Source organism: Balearica regulorum, chromosome 10, assembly GCF_011004875.1.
Source record: "Balearica regulorum gibbericeps isolate bBalReg1 chromosome 10, bBalReg1.pri, whole genome shotgun sequence".
In the NCBI taxonomy this organism is placed as follows: Eukaryota; Metazoa; Chordata; class Aves; order Gruiformes; family Gruidae; genus Balearica; species Balearica regulorum.
The window spans coordinates 4180114-4198411 of NC_046193.1; the positions used below are offsets into that span (position 1 = coordinate 4180114).

The window sequence follows — 18298 nt, forward strand, 5'->3', positions numbered from 1 at the left end:
TCTGCTATGAGGCTGAACAAATGAAGCATGTTGGCATTGCTGGAAGAGCAGATTGTTGAAGCTGATAATGATAAACAAGAAAAAAAAATTCAAGTTTTATTGGAAATACAGAACAGAAATGAGTGATAGGAAAAAATAGAATGGTGTACATTCAGCTTGATATTAGTACTGGCTCACACAGAAGACAAAAAAATCCTTCATACTGAAGCCCTTCTCACTTAATGTTTTGATGAGTTAACTTGCTATGAATGGGGAAAGTAAATTGTGTCAGATAATTTATTGCCTGCATGAGGTGTTCAGAAGGTACCAGTTGCCCACTTTGGTTTGCTCACAAAATATTAAGAGCATTAAGTAGTGTTACAGTTGATATTTAGTACTTTTTCAAAAATATATACAACATTTTAATGTAAAACTAATAACATAGTAGTGGTTAGGTCTTAGAATGTTGATGTGTGTATATATTACATAAATATGCATACATTTGAGTATACATTTAGAATTGTTTTCATAGGAAGAGTTTTGGTGATATTTACTCATCCTATCAATACTGGAAAGAGCTTTATTTTGTAATAATGATTTGTGATGAAACTAAGATCAGAGGCCACCGCTTATGTAACGGTATTACACTTCCAGCTGTGTCTTCTCCATCTTAGGCATTTATCAAAAGAGAGATGAGAGAATTGCTTGCTTTTATTTTTTTTCCTAGTATAAATTTGGCTTGAAGTTGGAATGTATTGTTACATGTTTTGGGATTAGTTTTTACCTTTTGCTAAAAACATGGAAACATCAAGGTTTTATCACATGGGAAAATGAAAACTAAGTATTATTCTCACTGTCAGGCTTGGTTTTGTTCTCCGTTGCATTAAGACAATGGAATTTCTTTTTTGGTATACCAAATAACTTAAAATGGAAAATATTGGGGATTGCTATGTCTTTCTTGGGTAATGGGTTCAGGGAAAAAATATTTTTGTCCTGCATTTCATAATTGCATTTTCTTTCCAGAAAGATGAGCCCACAGTTGATGCTTGACATAGTCACTTAAAAAGGGACTGAAAGTCACTTAGGCCTTTACACTCTTAGTGGCAGAGCATCAGTGTGTTCAGAATTAAGTATGCACTTAATTCCCCATAGCACAAGCACTAACAAATCAAGGCTTAGCTAAAGAAGATAAACAAAACTAAAACACAATATCTTGTAAAAATCAGTATTCTAGATGTAGTGATACATCATCATGCATTTGATGCTTAACTATTTCTACAAATTAGGAATCTATAATAGCTTCAAAATTAACATGAAGTTGATCTGGTAATAGTAACTAGCACACTTTTGACATTCATTTCTCTGAAGAGTTTACGTCTGTGGTAGGTATTTGAGGGGAGAAACTGAAAATGAAATGTCAGAAATGTATAGTTGTATAATTAAAAACATTGCGTCTTGCATCAATTATGTCTAGTTTTAGGTGAACTGACTGTTGAGGCCTGCATACATCAATTTATGTTTTTAATATGCTGCTGTATGGTTTATAGTAGTTGAGTGAAATGATACTAGTTTAATTTGCTTGAAGTTAACACTTGTTTTAAATTGATAAAATCAGCTTTTTAATTTAAAGATCTGATTTGGTTTTTCCCTAATGAGTGAAAGTATTGTTGTTCAAGGGTACTTCTGTTTCTTTGCACTGACATCTATCTGAAATCTTACTTATTTACAGCTAAAAACATTAATTCAGCTTTGCTGTTAATTATATTGTCACAATTCCACTGCTTTTTCTTGACAAGGAACAAGGCTTGGTCTACATCATCTGTTAATAATAAAGATACTTAGAGTCATACTGTGCTGTACTTTGACCATTGTATTAAAATAGGAAGCTGATATGGCAGAAATTACTCTTGTGGGTACAGCTGAGCAGAATTTATATATTTCAAGTAAAAATACCATGTGTAAAAATAAAATACATATATAATATATATACACACACACTCTTAGACTATTTTGAAAGCAGAATAGTAGAAGGAGATTTAACACATCTTTGAAAAGTTCCATTTGCTGTGTTGCTTGGTACGCTGAGCCTAAATAGGAATTACTCTCATTTTCCACAAACCAAGTTTTTAAGGAAGCTTTAATGAAGGTAAGCTTTGAGAAGTTCTATTTCTGAACATAACTTTCTTTTGTATGCAACTTCATCCAATACACTTTTGAAGGTCAACTGAAAAGGTTTCGTTTCAGATTAAAGAAGTGGTATTGGAATTAAGACGTATTTTTCCTCTGTAGCTTGCTCAAAGAATGTTTTGCATTTATCTGAAATTAATGTGTAGTGATTGTTCTGGGTACTGGTAAAGAATGTGATTTTTACCTACACATAAAGAATGTGTGGTAAAATGAAAGTTGTGAAGATATGTGTGTGCATATAAGTATTTTTACACTTCTATTAACGGAAAAGATTTTGAAAGCATGGGTGACATTGTAACTCTAAATTAAGCGGTTGTTTTGAAATAGTTATTTTGGAGGAGAACCACATTTCAAAATAAAAGGTTCTGGGTATGCAGGGAAAACGGCATTGGTAAGGGAGAGGATATAAACATGTAAACAGAGGAAAAAGAATGATCATTTGTTACCATGTTTAAGTTTTGTCATGTGTAATTACGTAAGTAGTGGCTAGTAGTATGTTCCTACAGGCAGCGTTCTCAAGCAGGAAAAAGCGTTAACGTGCTTTGCCAAGAGGATCGGGTTGCCTTCCATCCTTATCTCATCCATACTCGTGCGAATGTAACGTGTGTTGTTAGATTTGCAGAATGTGTCATCGGTGATTGTAGTAATATTGTTGTACTGCAAAACAAAACAATTTTTATAGATAAACACACACACACACATACACACTCCCCCCTATATGTTCAGGAATTTTCAAACTTTCATTCCTCTTACCCTGCCATTTTATTGTCATTGGGATTGATTTGTGTATGCTATAGATATGTAGGAATCAAGAATCTTCAAACTAACAATGAGCTGATAAACAATCTGAGGTTGTTACTGATGTTTGAAATGTATGATTGGTAAAAGATTATTGCTTATTTTTACCCCTTCCTGTCCTTGATGTACAGAAAATAATGAGAAATTCTTGCATGGTAATTAGTTAACGAACAACTTCTGATCTTCTGTATTGTTGTGGCCATACAGATTAGAGGTAAATTATTTTATTTGGAGAAGCATTAGACAACTGTAGCACAACTGCAGTGTGAACTGTTTTAAAAGACAGGAGGTTTTGTTTGAAGTATGTAACTAAAGAAATTCTTTGTAATAGAATGTTAAGGCAATGCTTCAAAAATACCTGAAGGTGAAGAATACGCAGACTTTCCGGTAAGTTAAGGGGAACAGATTCCAGTGCGTTATGTCCTAAGTAGAGGTAGGCCAAATTTGTCAGCTTCTAATACAAAGAAAGAGACACTATTAATGCTGATAGTACTTACTTGAGGTTAAGTAACTTGTGCCTGTTACAAGACATCAGGTTGGGGTTTTTTTTTCCTGATCACATAGAAAGCGTGTTAAAGTGATTTAACATGAAACGTTCTTTTGCTGTGAATGTTGAATTCTGTTGTATCAAGACGCTCATAGAACAGGCCTATGTTTTGGAAATTTCAGTGTCGGCTTTTTGGTTATGAAACTTGAGGCCACTATAAAGCTATATCCTTGTTTATTAGTATTTATGTGGTCCTCAGAACTGTATTTGTGCCATTAATTTTTGAATTGAGTTTTTCTTTGCATATAAGAGAGAAAGGAAGTAGGTAAGATATTTCATAGAAGTTTTTTTTTTTATATGAATAACATGGAGAGTGAGTTCACAAAGAAGTATTATTCCACAGTGTCTTAAAAACAAAGCAAAAGCTGGAAAGTCTCTTCATTGTAGTTCTGTTTCTTAGATTACAGAAATATAGGAAAAAATCATTTGGTGGTATATTGGATAGTCTGGTTACTAATTTTATTTACTTTGGTTAACTAAATTATTGTCTTTCACTTACCTTGAAAGCATTTGCTTTGATTCCTCTGCTCTTGATTCTGTTTTGGTTTGCATTAAATGTTGTTAGTTTGGGAGGTAGAACAGGAAGTTTTATGAGTCGATTTTCAGCAAGAGAAAGTTCTTCCAATAACAGAAGTTTTGAAAAGGCTCCATCTTCTATTTCTTCTATCCTATTTCCACTAAAATCAATTCTTCTCAAGGTAGCTTTACACAAAAGAAATGAAAATCTAAATATCGAATTTATAATTATGTGGCATGTGAAACGTATGGTTTTGCATGTTAAATGTTAGACTGTTGGTTGCACCATCCTAATTGTGATCTACAAATGTAAATACTATTAAAATGTGGATAAAAATCCACATTTGACACTCCTCATGGTCTTAAATTAAAAAAAAAAGTAATAAGGAAAATGCTTTGGATCATTCCTTTTTTCTTAGCAACAACGTGATTGCAGATGGTCGTAGAATTTGTCGTGTTGTAGAGTGAGGTAGCTGGGAGAGATGTCCCTGCAGCATTTGAAGGAAAAATAGTACCTAGTCATTGAAGACTGACTGGGATACAGAGTTAAATTTTACTTTTAGCAAATTGCTCTTTCTCTGATTGTGTGGGAATATTAAGATGGATACATGGGCCAGAATGGGTTTCATATTGCCTTCACAGTTGCTGTTCTAATACAAGCATTGCATTAAATAAGTAATACATATAATGAAATCTAGCAAAGTATAAAATATATTTTATTTTGGTAATCTTGGCATACTATTAATGGACAACAACTTCAAATATACTATCAGGTAAATGGAAATTAAAATTTCAACAGTACTTACTAATGTCAGCAAAATCTGAGACTGCTATCCTTTTTATTTTGTTAAATCGTGCATAAAGATATGCTGTTTCCTTTGGCAGTGGGGGTACAGCTTCAATGTCTATTTCCTCACAGTACACTGATCCGCTTAAACACACACAGAGCAGACAAGTAGGTAAATCTGAAAGCAAATTAGTTTGAGTAGACAGTTAAAAGTTATTGAACTAACTTAAGCTTGAATATTCAAAATAGAATTTTCTCTAGTGTCTTTTAAGATTTCCTATCATTATTTTTTTAAAAAACTGTATTCACATCAAGATTTAATATTCTGAACTTTTTTGAGTTTTCTACTTTTATTGTGCATAATTTCCCTGTATAGATCCTCTGTTCTTATCTGAGCTTGTCTTGAAATGCTGTTAGTCGATCTTAATTCAGTTTCAGTCTTTAATTGGCTTTGAGTATTGTGAATGTGACAACTGCAACTCTGTGGTCATGTTAAACGTCATCTTTAGAACCATTCTTTTGAAAAGAGAAATCCATGCAGGAGAAACATCTGCCAGTGCACACATTTGGTACTGTAATCGCATTGGAGCATTTCTGGCAGGGTCACATGTACTCTGTGCTACTATGTTGTCTAATCCTTTTTTAGAAAATCTCCAGCAATGATGATTATATAATTTAGGTAATCTGTTCCCAGTTTTTATGGATATTTTTTTATGGCTGTTGTTTTAAGTAGTGAGAGAAATTCTATCTTTTTAATGCAGTTTAAGCCCATTATGGCCTGTTCTGTTCCTTATAGATATTAGTAAAGTATTAGTCATTTCTGCTTTTCATTAATCCTGTATGACAGCAGTATTAAAATACATATAATGAATATGGCTTTCAATCCAGTTTCGTCACCACTGCTATCTGATCTACTGCGTTTTCTATATTGTGAGATTTTTGGTTAGCTTCCAATTTGGTCTGTCTGTAGTACAGAGAGTAGTGTCATACTGCTAGGTCGTTTGTTATCACTGTATAGCAAGACAGGATCTTCCGCAACCAGTGAAGAGTTAAAAAAGTAGACAGTCAATACTGAGAAGCCAACCCAGTGTATATAATAGGGTAAATTTTTTTTTCCTTCTTTTTTTCCCTCCTTATAGCAGTACTGCAGAGAATGGAATTGAGAGTTTTAGCTTTGTGAATATTACCATCTGATAGACTTCAGAGTTCTGCCCCATTTGCCTTTTTTTGATTTAGTGTCTTTTTGTCATATGCTAGAGTGTAGGAAATGGAAAATGATAGTGAAACAGTGTTGTCTCTATTTAAAAGACAACAGTTTTTATGCTTGTCTGTGACTAGAAGCTTTGCTGTTCATACAGATTTGTTCTGCTTTTGATGGGGACTTGTACAAAGATGCGATTTGGCAATAAATAACCTTGATTAAAACTTTGGTGGAGATTGACACTCCAGTGGTCTTGCTGAAACATCAGTTATCTTTGCAAGTTTAGATCACAGATATACCCAAAATATATGTGTCTTTTTCAATGCTCTGTTTGGCAGACACATTGCTCCTTTCACATCTACACGTCATTGTGGCTTGTTAGGAGAAATCTGGAAAATACACCTCAGAGCCTGTGGGAAACTTAGGCTAGTGAAGAATGTTCCTGATGTATTTTAACCATTGACCTCCCTGATCATCAGATGTAAACTGTAAGAATAGCCAGTTCTTTGCAGAAATCTATTGAAGTAATCACATCATATTTCATCATGACTTGATTAAACTGTGGAACTTGCAGGGGTATATATTTTGTTTTTCTTGGTTGTCTTGCCAAACTTATTTGACTTGGGTCCTTCTCTACAGCAAATATGACTGGTTAAGTCTGTAGAGATTCTTATAAACTGTGCTTGGTGTATTTGGAGTTTACCTGAGGATCCTTTAAATTTTTTCAGCCTGCAGCATCAGAAGTTAGAAGACTTTCCATGGGAGATATGAAAGATATTAATAAATGAGAATATTAATTCTATAATGTCATCCATTATATATTAAATTTTCATGTTAAAATAGGTTCTTTTGGAGAGCTTAAATGTTACAGTATTCATATCAATTAACTTACTTGTATCCTTTGTTGGTGGTACATTGCGTTCGCTGTCATCCCCTTGCAGTCTTAGGGAAGTGTCAAGAGAAACATTTGTTCCATCCTTTGTGTTGAGAGCAAATGTTATTTTAAAAAACAAACTAAATAAAAATCACAGAGTATTACAAGGATCTGAAATAGCAAGTCTTTTAAAAATGAGCTTCCTGTGACATACCTCCTTATGACACTGAATTTCTAAAATACTCTTACACGCTGGATGACTAATGTGATATATTATCCCTTTTGTAATAAGCTATTCATTTCAAAAGGCAAGGGAAGGTGGTGCTGCTAGTGTTCTTTAGAAATGTAAAGTTCTTTAGGAAAGAACAGTAGACACAATATATAGCCTATGTGGTGGGGAAGGAATATGTAAGCAATGAGTGTCTACAAAAGCCTGGAGTTCTGAAGATAGATTTTGCACATCATGCAAAGTTTGATAGGATTCTTGTGACTGTAAGTTGTTGTGGTTTTTTTTGTTTTATCCAAATAATCTCACTAAAATAACATTTCCTTGTGTTTAAACTTATTCAAAATTCTCTGTTGAGATAGTCATTGCATCTTTTCAATTGCAGGACAGCTTAGTTTATAAGCATGTTTCTTTCAGGTATTGACTGAAATTTAGCAATTCATTTATATTAACTGCACTTAAGTCTGTTTTAAGACCTGGGCTGCTAACAGGAAGGGCCTTTTGTGATGCAGAAAATGGTAGTCAGGTTTTCATTGAATACCAAAGGAATTTTAGGGAGTTATCTAAAATGACAGTATACAGTGGGTTGTACTATGATTTGCATGTATTACGAGTTAAGGGGATTTTTCGGTTGACTGTGGCAGTTGTGCTTGGCTAGCATAATTCATTGTCTTTTTTGATGGGGAATAGTTGTAGGACAGAGTAAAACAGTATGCTTTTTGGTCTGCGTTACTATTAAAAACACATGGTGGGAAAAAAAGTTCAGTATCGGGTGTGGAGGATTATTTTCTTTAAAATGTGTACAGGGATCAGGCCCTGGCAGGACTGTGGTCCCCTGTTGAAGAGAGCTTGTTATGCACTGCAAGTGCTCACGAGTGACTGACATTTATGTATATATTTAACACCCCCCACCCCCCTTTTCAGGCTTATAGCACACAGGTAGCTCACCTACTAGAGCAATGTGAAAGGAATACTATTGCCAAGTTACTTTTGATGCTAACTTTGTTTTATTTAGTATTTGGTTGCTTGCATCTATTTTACTGTGGGAGTTTTTGTATCGTGCAAAATAAAACCCTCAAGCTTGACATAAAGCCTGAGAAACAAATATCTTGGCCAGCCTCTGTCATTTTGACCCTTTTTTAGCCTGTGAATCATCCATCCCTTGGCTCTTCCCTGTGTCTGTCTATCCAGGCTAGGGCTCTTTATTGCCTCTTGTTTTTGTGTAATGTTTGGGATAGGTTGGTTTGTTCTAGTAAGACTTTTATACCCAAGTTAGAATGCTGGCAACAGTTCAGCAGTTGTAGCCTGAAACTTCTGTGTAGGGTAAGAGCTTTCGCAGTATTCAGTGTAGAGAAGCTGGGGGGTGTGAGCTGAACAGTTGGACTCAAGCAGCAAATCTTAGAAAGTTTCTGCAAAAATGTTTAGCTTGCATAGATAGGTTTAGTCATGTGAAGACATGGTCTTTGTTTACCATGCCAGAAGAGACTTCTGTGTAGATGGACTTACAATAGAACAACTGCACTTCTATTGGTGTAGCATGTTTGATTCATAAGGGACTGTTTTAATATTCTTGTTTGAAAAACGTGTTGGCTGACATAGCATATCTGTACCAAGTGTAGATTTCTAGTACAGTATCTTACTTCAGGTGTGATCTATGAAAGAGTATGCATGCGAGTTCTTTTCAGAATACGACATACAAGTGATTTCTGCTAGCAGAAAACATCAACAAAAAGTAAAACTGATTCTTTGCAGAATACTGTTAAATACACAAAATTAAATAACAGATCCCCCCCTCAAAAAAGAAAAGTGATATAAATAACCAATATAATGGAAATATTTTCTGGTCAGCTATAAAAATTCCTAGCCATGGAGTATCAGTGCAGAAGATTGATTGGATTATAACCGCAGAAAGTTCATTACTCGTGTATGTAGGGAATGCACTGAAGAAATATTGACCTACTTATGTACTTAAATTCCACCTGCCTCTTGCACTTTACTCCGACATGAATTACCCATACAAAACCACATTAACATTTTACATCTAAATACTTTAACTGTCTTAAAACTTCTGCAAAGCAATTGATTAATCTTTATAACACACAAAGGTCTGTAAAACTTATAGTTTATATTCGATGGAATGAATTAGCCCAGATATGAGACAGTGTTTTATTGGATGGTTCTGTTGTGGAAATTAAAAACATGAAATCTTAAACTTCTAATATTTTTATTCAAGACTGCGGTGGCTGTGGTTTCAAATAATAATCATTGTAATACACTTTGTTTGGTTGACCTTTTCCTTACCAGTAGACTAAAGTTGATTTTGTTCATCGCTAACACAAATAGCTTTCTCCTGATGTTTCACTAAAAATCTTTTTTCAGTGCGTTCAAGCACACAGTAAGGAGTTAAATTTGTCACGCAAGATAGATTTCTGACTGGGCATATTTGAGGAAATTTTTGGCGTGTATTTTGGTTCCAGTTTATACTTGAAATATTCTGGGAGCTAGAATTTGTGCAATAAATGAATAGAAGATTTGTTGGTGTGTCCCATGTTTTAAACCGGGAACACTGGAACTTGTATAGATGTATTTGTTGCACATAAGGAACTAATTTATTATTTTGCAATGAAAACGTGTCATTGGAGAACTGACCTGATGGAAATAATGACCGACTGCATTCCTAGAATTATCCTAAGCAGAACTGTTGGCCTTTAGAAGACCTCTAGTTTATAGCACTGCCAGTACAGACTTTGATTAGTCTGTGGCACATCTGTTGGCACCATTTCCTTGTAGGTATACTCCTCCTTGTTCTCTTTACTGAAACAGTAGCGTATTCTTATTGGAATGATTTTAGTAATGAATGTCATCTGATGCTCTGCCTGACTAGCTAAAGTTCACATTTTTTTGTATTTTTTTTTTAGAAAAACTTAGTTGTGAGTGGATAACCACCTATTAGTTAAGTCATTTTAAATGGTCTCTTTTTTTCATAGATTTATAAGACATGTTACTTCATCACTGTGGCAGATATCAGATTTAAAAATACCTTAGACTAAAAATGGCAACTACATATTTATATTAAAAAAGTCTAACAGTGGAAAGCTGTAATTTAAGTAGAATTGGGAAAATATTAAAAAGCTATACGGAAGTGTTTTTTCTATATAAGTGCTGCAATTTTTTACTTCTAATTATCTTTTGCTGTTGTCTTTTTTTCTTGTTTATCAGACTGAGGTATTGTAACAAGTACAGTTAATATTAATGAAAATTCCTTCCTTGAATTTATTAATACTTGGTTGTTACCGCTTTGTTTGGATATGTGGTATTTTCGTTGGCAACTAGTCTTGGGGTAATCATTGTTAGTTTTAATTCTGTCTGCCTGATCAATGTGTCTCATTCTCTTTATGTCTATCATTTAGGTTGGAGGCAGTCTGAACAGAGGTATGAGGTTTTTAACTGTCCCTGCCAGCTGAGGCTGACGCACTTCATTTTACTCTCCTCTGTTTTTGTGTCTTCTGCTAAAGTGTTTAAATAAAAGGCATGTATGTGGAGCACACAGCAAAAAGAGAGTTCAGAATTGACCTTTTGGGGGTGCTGGTGAGTGCCGTGAGGTATAATCTTTACAGTTACCTTTAAGACTCTGAAAGTGTTAACAATGTGGGTGACAACTGCAGGACTGGATGTTCCATAGTAGTTCAGGACCGCTAAACTGTTGAGGTGCAAAAAAACCCAAACAACCTACCCCTGAAAAACCAAGGCAAAAAACTTGATAGTTTGGTAAGTCAAAAGAGAAACTGTGGTTTATGCTGGCAGGTTATGTCCAATAAAAAGTACTGTTTCAAGTAGTACTTTGATATAAAAAAAAAAATTCCTAAATAAAACAACCCTCCTTGTTTTTTAAACAAACTTACTGTGTTAATACAGTGTTACTCAAACTGTTGAGCTAGTATGCTAGTATATCCCATTCTTGAAACTCTTACAACAGTAGTAGCATAACTACAGCAGAGTTAAAAATGGTGCTTTAGTCTGTGAAAGCCTGTTGGGTTTTTTTTTTTTTTGGTTTCTCAAACTGTAGCAAGGGTAGTATTTTTGTGGTTTTAATTTGTGGCTTTCCCTATGTCCGAGACCATTGTATGTTTTGCTGTTATTATAAGACTTTTCCATAAAACTTGCATACATGCATGTAACACCTTATTCATATAATGCTTAGCAGTTAAAAATATTAAACTGATAATATAAATAAAATACCTTTATTATATCCTTGGATTGCATTTCATAATCTTGTTGGATCAGGCTTCCCATGGTAACATCGGTAACATCTGTATCATACTCATAAAACTGGAGTGATTCTTGCTGAATAGGTGGTGCTGAATATACCAAAGGTACAAACACAAACAACAAAAAAGCAGTCTGCAAAGTCTTCATTCTTGCACGGAACATTGTATCTGGCTTTCACTGAGCTGGTGAAGATCTCCTCATGTGTTGACTATGGAGAATACTTTCTTTGTGACTGGAAACGAAAATGCAATCCGTCAAAACAATATTTAAAGCCTAGAGGACTAGTTGGCAGGGGTTTCTAACGCATAAGGAACATGGAACAACTTTTAACTCTTGATATCCTTTAATTAGACTCTAGCATTACAAAAACTGTTCTTAACATGAAAAGAAACTGGGAAATAATAAACAACATTTTCTAACTAATAAGGAAAATATTATCTTAATTGCATTTGCTTGTTTCCATGTGTGTTATTTTTGTTAATAGCAAGAGGAATTTGTAAAGCATTTTATGAAGCATTTGGCATGTATGTAGCTGAACTAATTAAAACGAGAGAGGTTCAAATGCATCTTTCTTAATTGTCAAAATAATGATTTTCAAACCCAAGTGCTCTATAACAATAATCTCTCATTGTCTTTGTCTTTACATTTGAAAGTAAACATGAGAAGATAACAGCCCCTGAATTTTTACAGGTTGTACAATTCTCAGGCAGGGGAAGGAGGCTACAAACATAATCTTTAAAATGTTTTAAATACATACACAATAATTTTTAAAATAAATTTTACACAGCATATTTTCCTGTTTACTGTAAGGTGGTTTTTTTTTTATTTATTTAAGCTTTAGGTTAATATACTTATAGGAAAAAAAAAGTCCACCTACCGTTTTAGCAGATTCAAAACTCTTCTGTGATTATCATAAACCCAGATATCCTTATCTATATGTTAACCTAAAGTGGGATTGATAAAAGAGTAAAGCTATGAATTACATCCAGATTGTTGAAATGAATACTCTTTCAAAGTTTGACAGTCTTAAAAGTGCTTTCCATGGGGTAAAAAATGCTTTGCCAGCATTCTTTCCCTAGGGTAAGAGGTAATATCCTGGAGCAGGGGGGTTGTACTTTGAATAACGTTTGTAAATGTTAAGTTTGTCTAGCTCATCCTACTTTTGCTATTACTTGTTAAAATGGTAACCTTATGCTTTGTGGTGATTCACTCTTTAAAATTGCTAAAGCTTTTTCTGCTGTAAATCAAATATTAATTGTGCAAACTGGAGGTCTATAACAAGGCATGTGTTATCCGTTTTGTTTAATGGTTTAGCTAAGAGACAAAGCAGCTGCTTTCTGACTGAGCAAGGTAGAGCCAAAACATACGTATACCATATTAGTCACATTTCATGAGTAATAAAATGTTTCATTACAAGTTGTATATGTTTAGAGAAGTTTCACCTAAGTATGAAGTGGAAACTTTGCAATCTGAAGAGTTCTGGAAACAAAAAGTACTTTTTAGAATTGTGCGTGTGTTTTGAGATTCTTTTTTTCAGGCAAGAAATTAATGTCTAAATGCTTCATTGAATGACTTATTAGACAATTTATTGAAAAATTGGTTTCACAATGAATACTTCTTTTGAGTAAAGTTCTGTGTCAGTTCTATAGATAAATCAGTAAACCTTGTCCAGGTGTAGAATTTTTGTCTGAGCTACAAGCAGCAGCTTTCTGGATTTCTAATGCATTTCTTCCTCCCCCATCCTTTTCCTTATTATGTATTTTTGGCAGTCAGTACAAATGGGAGCCAGATGACCAACTTGCAAGTTTACAAAGTCGCTTTTTTGAGTCCTTAAAAAGTATGTAGCAATAAAATCTATTGGGAAGATATTCAGATTTACATTTCTCTTTCATTTTCATTACTTCCCCCCCCCCCCCCCCGCCCCCGATAACACTGTCAGCTAATGTTGGTGACAAACAGTAGACCTATTTGGTTAAGTTTTCTTGTAAGTGCTGCCTTGTTTAGAAACCAGATGTCTGTAGTAAATCTGCAAACTGAAGTATGGCTACAGCCATTTGCTCTCTAAACTTTTTTCCAGTTTATAATCACTTTCTGAACTCATTAGGATTTTCTAAAAATGCTTTTAGTTTAGCTTATATGCAAATTAAACAATGTCATAGTTTAGACTGGGAGCTTGCTCTAGGATAATGATTTTGTTGTAAGTATATAACTGAAATGTAAAGGGAAGAGGCTCAATAATAATGGAAATTGGACTCTGAATCACACTGGTTGCTGTTCTGCTGGAACAATAAGAACAAGAGAAGTTTTGAAGTGGCTAGGATGTTAAGGTGTTTTCTGCTGCAGTATATAGGAATTTTCAGTGAAAAGTGTGGTGTACGAAAGGGTGGATTTGGTGAGGAAGAGACAAAAAGGTTGCAGCATCAATACCATCTTACAGTCCCTTGTGGCTTTGTGCATGTTTCAGAAGTAATGACAGAAGCTCTGCTTTGTCCTTACCTCTTTCCAACTGCCACCCCACTGCCAAACATCCGTGTTACGATTTCATCTGGCTCTGGGGCATCCAAGTTTTTCCAATGCTTGAATGTACTCAAAGGATAAATGTTCTAAGGGAAAAGTATTAAGTATTGAAAATGAAAGCGTGATATAAAATATTAAATATATTTTTTCTATGATAATTTATTTTGTAAGTACTGAAATCCTAGATTCCACAGCTATGTACGTGGAATATCTTGGGAATAGCTTAGTTTTTTCCTTATATATGACAATTTTTAAAAATGAGGGATAGTAACTACATAAACATAGCCTTGAAAATTTAGGAAGTCTTCATGCAAGAAAGCTCTTACGTGCTTTGATCTGCAAGAGAAGAGGCTCTGTAATGTTAGAAGACTTTAGTAACAGCTTTGCAGAAAACATTGTCAAAAGTCCATGTTCATCAGGGTCACAAGATTTCAGTGGTATGCTTACCACAAAAACATTGTGTGCTCGCTGTTGTTATCCAAGTGCTTAAAAGAAACTCATGAACACTTACTTACAAATACATTGGAAGAGTGATATGTTAAGTAATTACTCTGGCATGATGTCATCAAGATTTACCTTACAGTATCATTTTACTGTCACTTCAAACTGTCAGTGCCAAATAAAGTAGTACTCCTGTCCCATATTTTGTCTGCTTGTCATTCCTTGTGCTAGGAAGAAAAGTAACAACAAATAATTTCAGATAAAAGCTATTTTTATCTGAACACGTAACAGATGCTCACATCAGCACAGGGAAGGGGATGGCACAAGTAGCTGTAAACAGGGAAGGCTAGTGTTGTTTCTTTCGGCAACAGTGCTGCTTTATTCCTGTTCAAGATTACTCGAAGTAATCACAATATCCATGTCATCTGAAATGAAAAATGTGGTTCATATGCATTGACAATAGGGAAGCTAGCGGAAAGTATTCACCCTGGCAAGCAGTGTGTGCTTTCTAGGCATTCTTAGTGCTTAGAAGTTTCTTATATATGTACCTGTTTCTTGGACTCTAGTTATAAGGATCTATGTACTTAGAAGGTGGTTTTTTTTCTGAAAACCTACACAAGCACTATTGTTAACTGATTGAGCTCCAATTTTTGAAGAGGGCCTTGATAATGTGTTTATGGTATGCTTTCTAATTTGTCAGGTGTACCATTTTTATTTTTACCCATAATATCTCATTTTCACTGTCTGATTTCCCCAAAAGGTACTTTCACCTGAGATGTTAGGCATTTTAAATGGCTATTTTACTAGTTGTGTTGAAATGGAATCCTGGCTTAAATTTGAATGATAGTAATTTCCTTACAATTTTGTAAGGATATGAAAGGTAGCTGAAGGTGTAAATGAAGTATGATTTTTTTTTTTTACTTCTAGTAGAGAGAATCCAAGTCAGTCTAGCAAAGGACACTTGCTCTCTGGATTCTGCTTTCAGAAAAACTTAACTTTAGGGGAAAAAGGTTGCATCCAGAGTAGGCATAAAATTTGTTCCCTAGTGTTGCCTTCTATTGGGATAGACAGTGAAGAATAAAAGGCTTTTAGGAGAGAAAAAGAGAGAAGTTGAATGGGTATAGATGGCAAAGGTAAGACAAGTATGGGAGAGCAAGATGAAAATTAAGGTAACTATCCGAACTATATGTGTTGCTGATTAACTTTTCTTCAGCATCTGGGAAGGAATCTACTATTTAGTAGTGTTTGTATGTCAAGAGCAGGTAAAGCAAAAAATCAAGTTGAAAATATCCTAGATGAGCTGAGGAAATATTTTGTTTTGCAGGCAGATGAGTGGATTTTGTGAATTATTTGAACTGGCTGATGTTCAGCTCAGTCTATTTATGTTGTACTTGAAGTGACCTCATATGTTCTGCCATGCTCAGAGCTTTAGTATGACTAGTTCATTCCTGTTCTCACCTTTCTACTAACACTAAATCTAGTAACGCAGATCAAAAAAGAAACCGAAGTTTTCCTTAAAAACTAAGCATACAGGTGTATACTGCAAAAGCTGCCATGAGCAGTTCTTCTTGATTGTTGCCAGAGAAAATGACACCAATTTAAATGGGAGGGTAATTCTCTCTCTCTCTCCTTGGGATTCAGCAAAGCCCAGTTCTCATAGATTCGAGCATGTTAATTACCTTTTTACCATGTTGGTGCTAAGCACTTTTTACTTAATGCGTAGGAGAGAGCTTTTCTGTACTTTTAGCATTGCTTTGAAATGCTGTAATGTGTTTTACAATGGAACTGAGGGCTGGTTGCTGATAATTTGCAGTGTGGCACTTATGTCTCATGCCTGGTAAACCCCTGCAAGGCCCTGAAGAACTGATTGACCTGAAAAGAGCCACGTTAGCAGAGCGGGTAGCCTTTTCTCTCTGTAGGGTTGATGGTTGGAAATTACTTCTCCAGAGTGCCTGTAGGAATTAGGCAGAAGGAAGGACTGGCACTACCTATATAAAGACTTGTGATTGTGTGATGGGAGGCAGGACACGAGGAAGAAGAAGAAAAATGGGGTGGGAGGAGCCTTATCTCTGGGGTGCATGGGTTTATGCGGCTATGAGGCAGCCCTATGGAGTGTAGTCTAAGGTTGCTATCAAGATATTCCTTATGAAATAAACCAAAGCTGAGATTTTAAAAAAGTTTTTAAATACTCAGGTTTGTTCTATATTTAGGCAAAGAAAGTGTATTTTTTCAGCTGCTTAAAGGCCTTGGCTTTCATCTTGTATCATAGTCTCTAAAGAACAATATTGGCAAGTTCTGTAGTTTCTGGGTTTTATTGTTTTTAAGTGTTCTTGGAAGAAAGAAGTATGGATTCCTGGGCGAGGAATGGATTGAAAGCAGCCCTGAGGAGAAGTACTTGGGGGTATTGATTGATGAGCAGCTCAACATGAGCCGGCAGTGTGCACTTGCAGCCCAGAAAGCCAACCGTGTCCTGGGCCGCATCAAAAGAGGCATGACCAGCAGGTCGAGGGAGGTGATCCTGCCCCTCTACTCCGCTCTGGTGAGACCCCCCCTGGAGTACTGCGTCCAGCTCTGGGGGCCCCAGTACAGGAGAGAGGTGGAGCTGTTGGAGCGAGTCCAGAGGAGGCCACGAAGCTGATCAGAAGGCTGGAGCACCTCTCCTGTGAGGACAGGCTGAGAGAGTTGGGATTGTTCAGCCTGGAGAAAAGGTGGCTCTGAGGAGATCTAATTGCGGCCTTGCAGTACCTGAAGGGGCCTACAGGAAGGATGGTGAGGGACTGTTTATCAGGGAGTGTAGTGACAGGACAAGGGGTAATGGGTTTAAGCTGAAGGAGGGTCGATTTAGATTAGCTGTTAGAAAGACATTCTTTACTGTTAGAGTGGTGAGGCACTGGAACAGGTTGCCCAGAGAGGTTGTGGCTGCCCCATCCCTGGCAGTGTTTAAGACCAGGTTGGATGAGGTTTTGGGCAAGGTGGTCTAGTGGAGGGTGTCCCTGCCCACAGCAGGGGGGTTGGAACTAGATGATCTTTGAGGTCCCTTCCAACCCAGGCCATTCTATAATTCTATGATTATTGCTTAGGTTCCTCATCCCTGATGAACACTGGGTATCACTTACACAGAATGTTAAAAAATTAGTGTCTTCTCTTGCGTAGAACTGTGTCTGTGACAGGAGGAGATGGGGACAAATTAGGAAAGCTGTTAAAGGCTTCTAGGTGTTTATAGACCTAGACAAACACAATGCTGAATTTTCTTTTGTATGTGATTTTTTGCTCCATGTGGAAGGTAACAAGTTCAATATTCCTTAGCATATCTTTTGTATGAAGTGTGATTAAATACTTTACAATGTTGACCGGTTGCTCTGGATTAGAATAATTATAATAGAAAAGGTTTTATAGAGTAAAAGGTAATTTTTGAACCAGCCTGATAACAAGTACAAAATAATCTGCAAGCAATGAAACATAGATTTACTGTTAAAGAGAACAAAGGTATGAAGTGATGTTCAAACTGAACTCAATGTTTATCTTTATTTTATTCTTCTTGTAACCTCTCTACATCATTTTCTTTTTCTAAAATACAGGCCTTTTCTGCTTGACTGTTTGTGTGGCCTGATTGATTTTACCTTCTAATATTATTTTTGTCTCTTTGATGGTACAGCTGCATATTTTGACTGCTGTATGTATGTGTGATATGGAACTTCTCTGTGACTCCTACATCCCCCTCTGCTTTTCTTTGAGATCCTGATACAGGGGTTTAAAATAGTTTTAAGGCAGTCTAATGTCTGTGCTTAGGCTGGGGCTGCATTCATTCTGGGTACAAAAAGCCAGAGTATCCAAAAAAAAGAGGAAGCTGTCTCCTGGTTTGTTCTTGAGCAATGCACCGAAATTGGACTGAAGGTGGTACTATAGAAGAGTTGTTGTGTGATATTAAGCAAAGTATATTCCAATTCAGCAGGCTT

At 35.6% G+C, this 18298-nt stretch overlaps 2 protein-coding genes across 3 annotated transcripts in view; one reads left to right on the plus strand and one right to left on the minus strand.

Annotated features, from left to right (window-relative positions):
- Positions 1-18298, plus strand: part of CENPP (centromere protein P) — a 149828-nt gene that overhangs the window by 16022 nt on the left and 115508 nt on the right. The window lies entirely within an intron of this gene.
- On the minus strand, positions 84-12509 carry OGN (osteoglycin). Its single transcript, XM_010309970.2, has 7 exons — positions 12262-12509; positions 11355-11616; positions 6908-6992; positions 4834-4992; positions 4011-4213; positions 3323-3418; positions 84-2823 (listed from the first exon to the last, which is right to left on the minus strand). Exons 2-7 carry the CDS (start codon positions 11544-11546, stop codon positions 2653-2655), a joined length of 906 nt encoding a protein of 301 aa, XP_010308272.1. The 5' UTR covers positions 11547-11616; positions 12262-12509; the 3' UTR covers positions 84-2652.

Excerpts from the sequence above, each read along its gene's own strand:
- OGN (XM_010309970.2), bottom strand. The coding sequence starts at position 11,546 with ATGTTCCGTGCAAGAATGAAGACTTTGCAGACTGCTTTTTTGTTGTTT. Across the intron at positions 4,214-4,833 it reads CTCAGATTTTGCTGACATTA|CTACCTTGAGAAGAATTGAT; the intron begins GTAAGTACTGTT and ends TTTTGTGTAAAG. Across the intron at positions 3,419-4,010 it reads TCAAAGCAAATGCTTTCAAG|AAGCTGACAAATTTGGCCTA; the intron begins GTAAGTGAAAGA and ends TCTTTGTATTAG.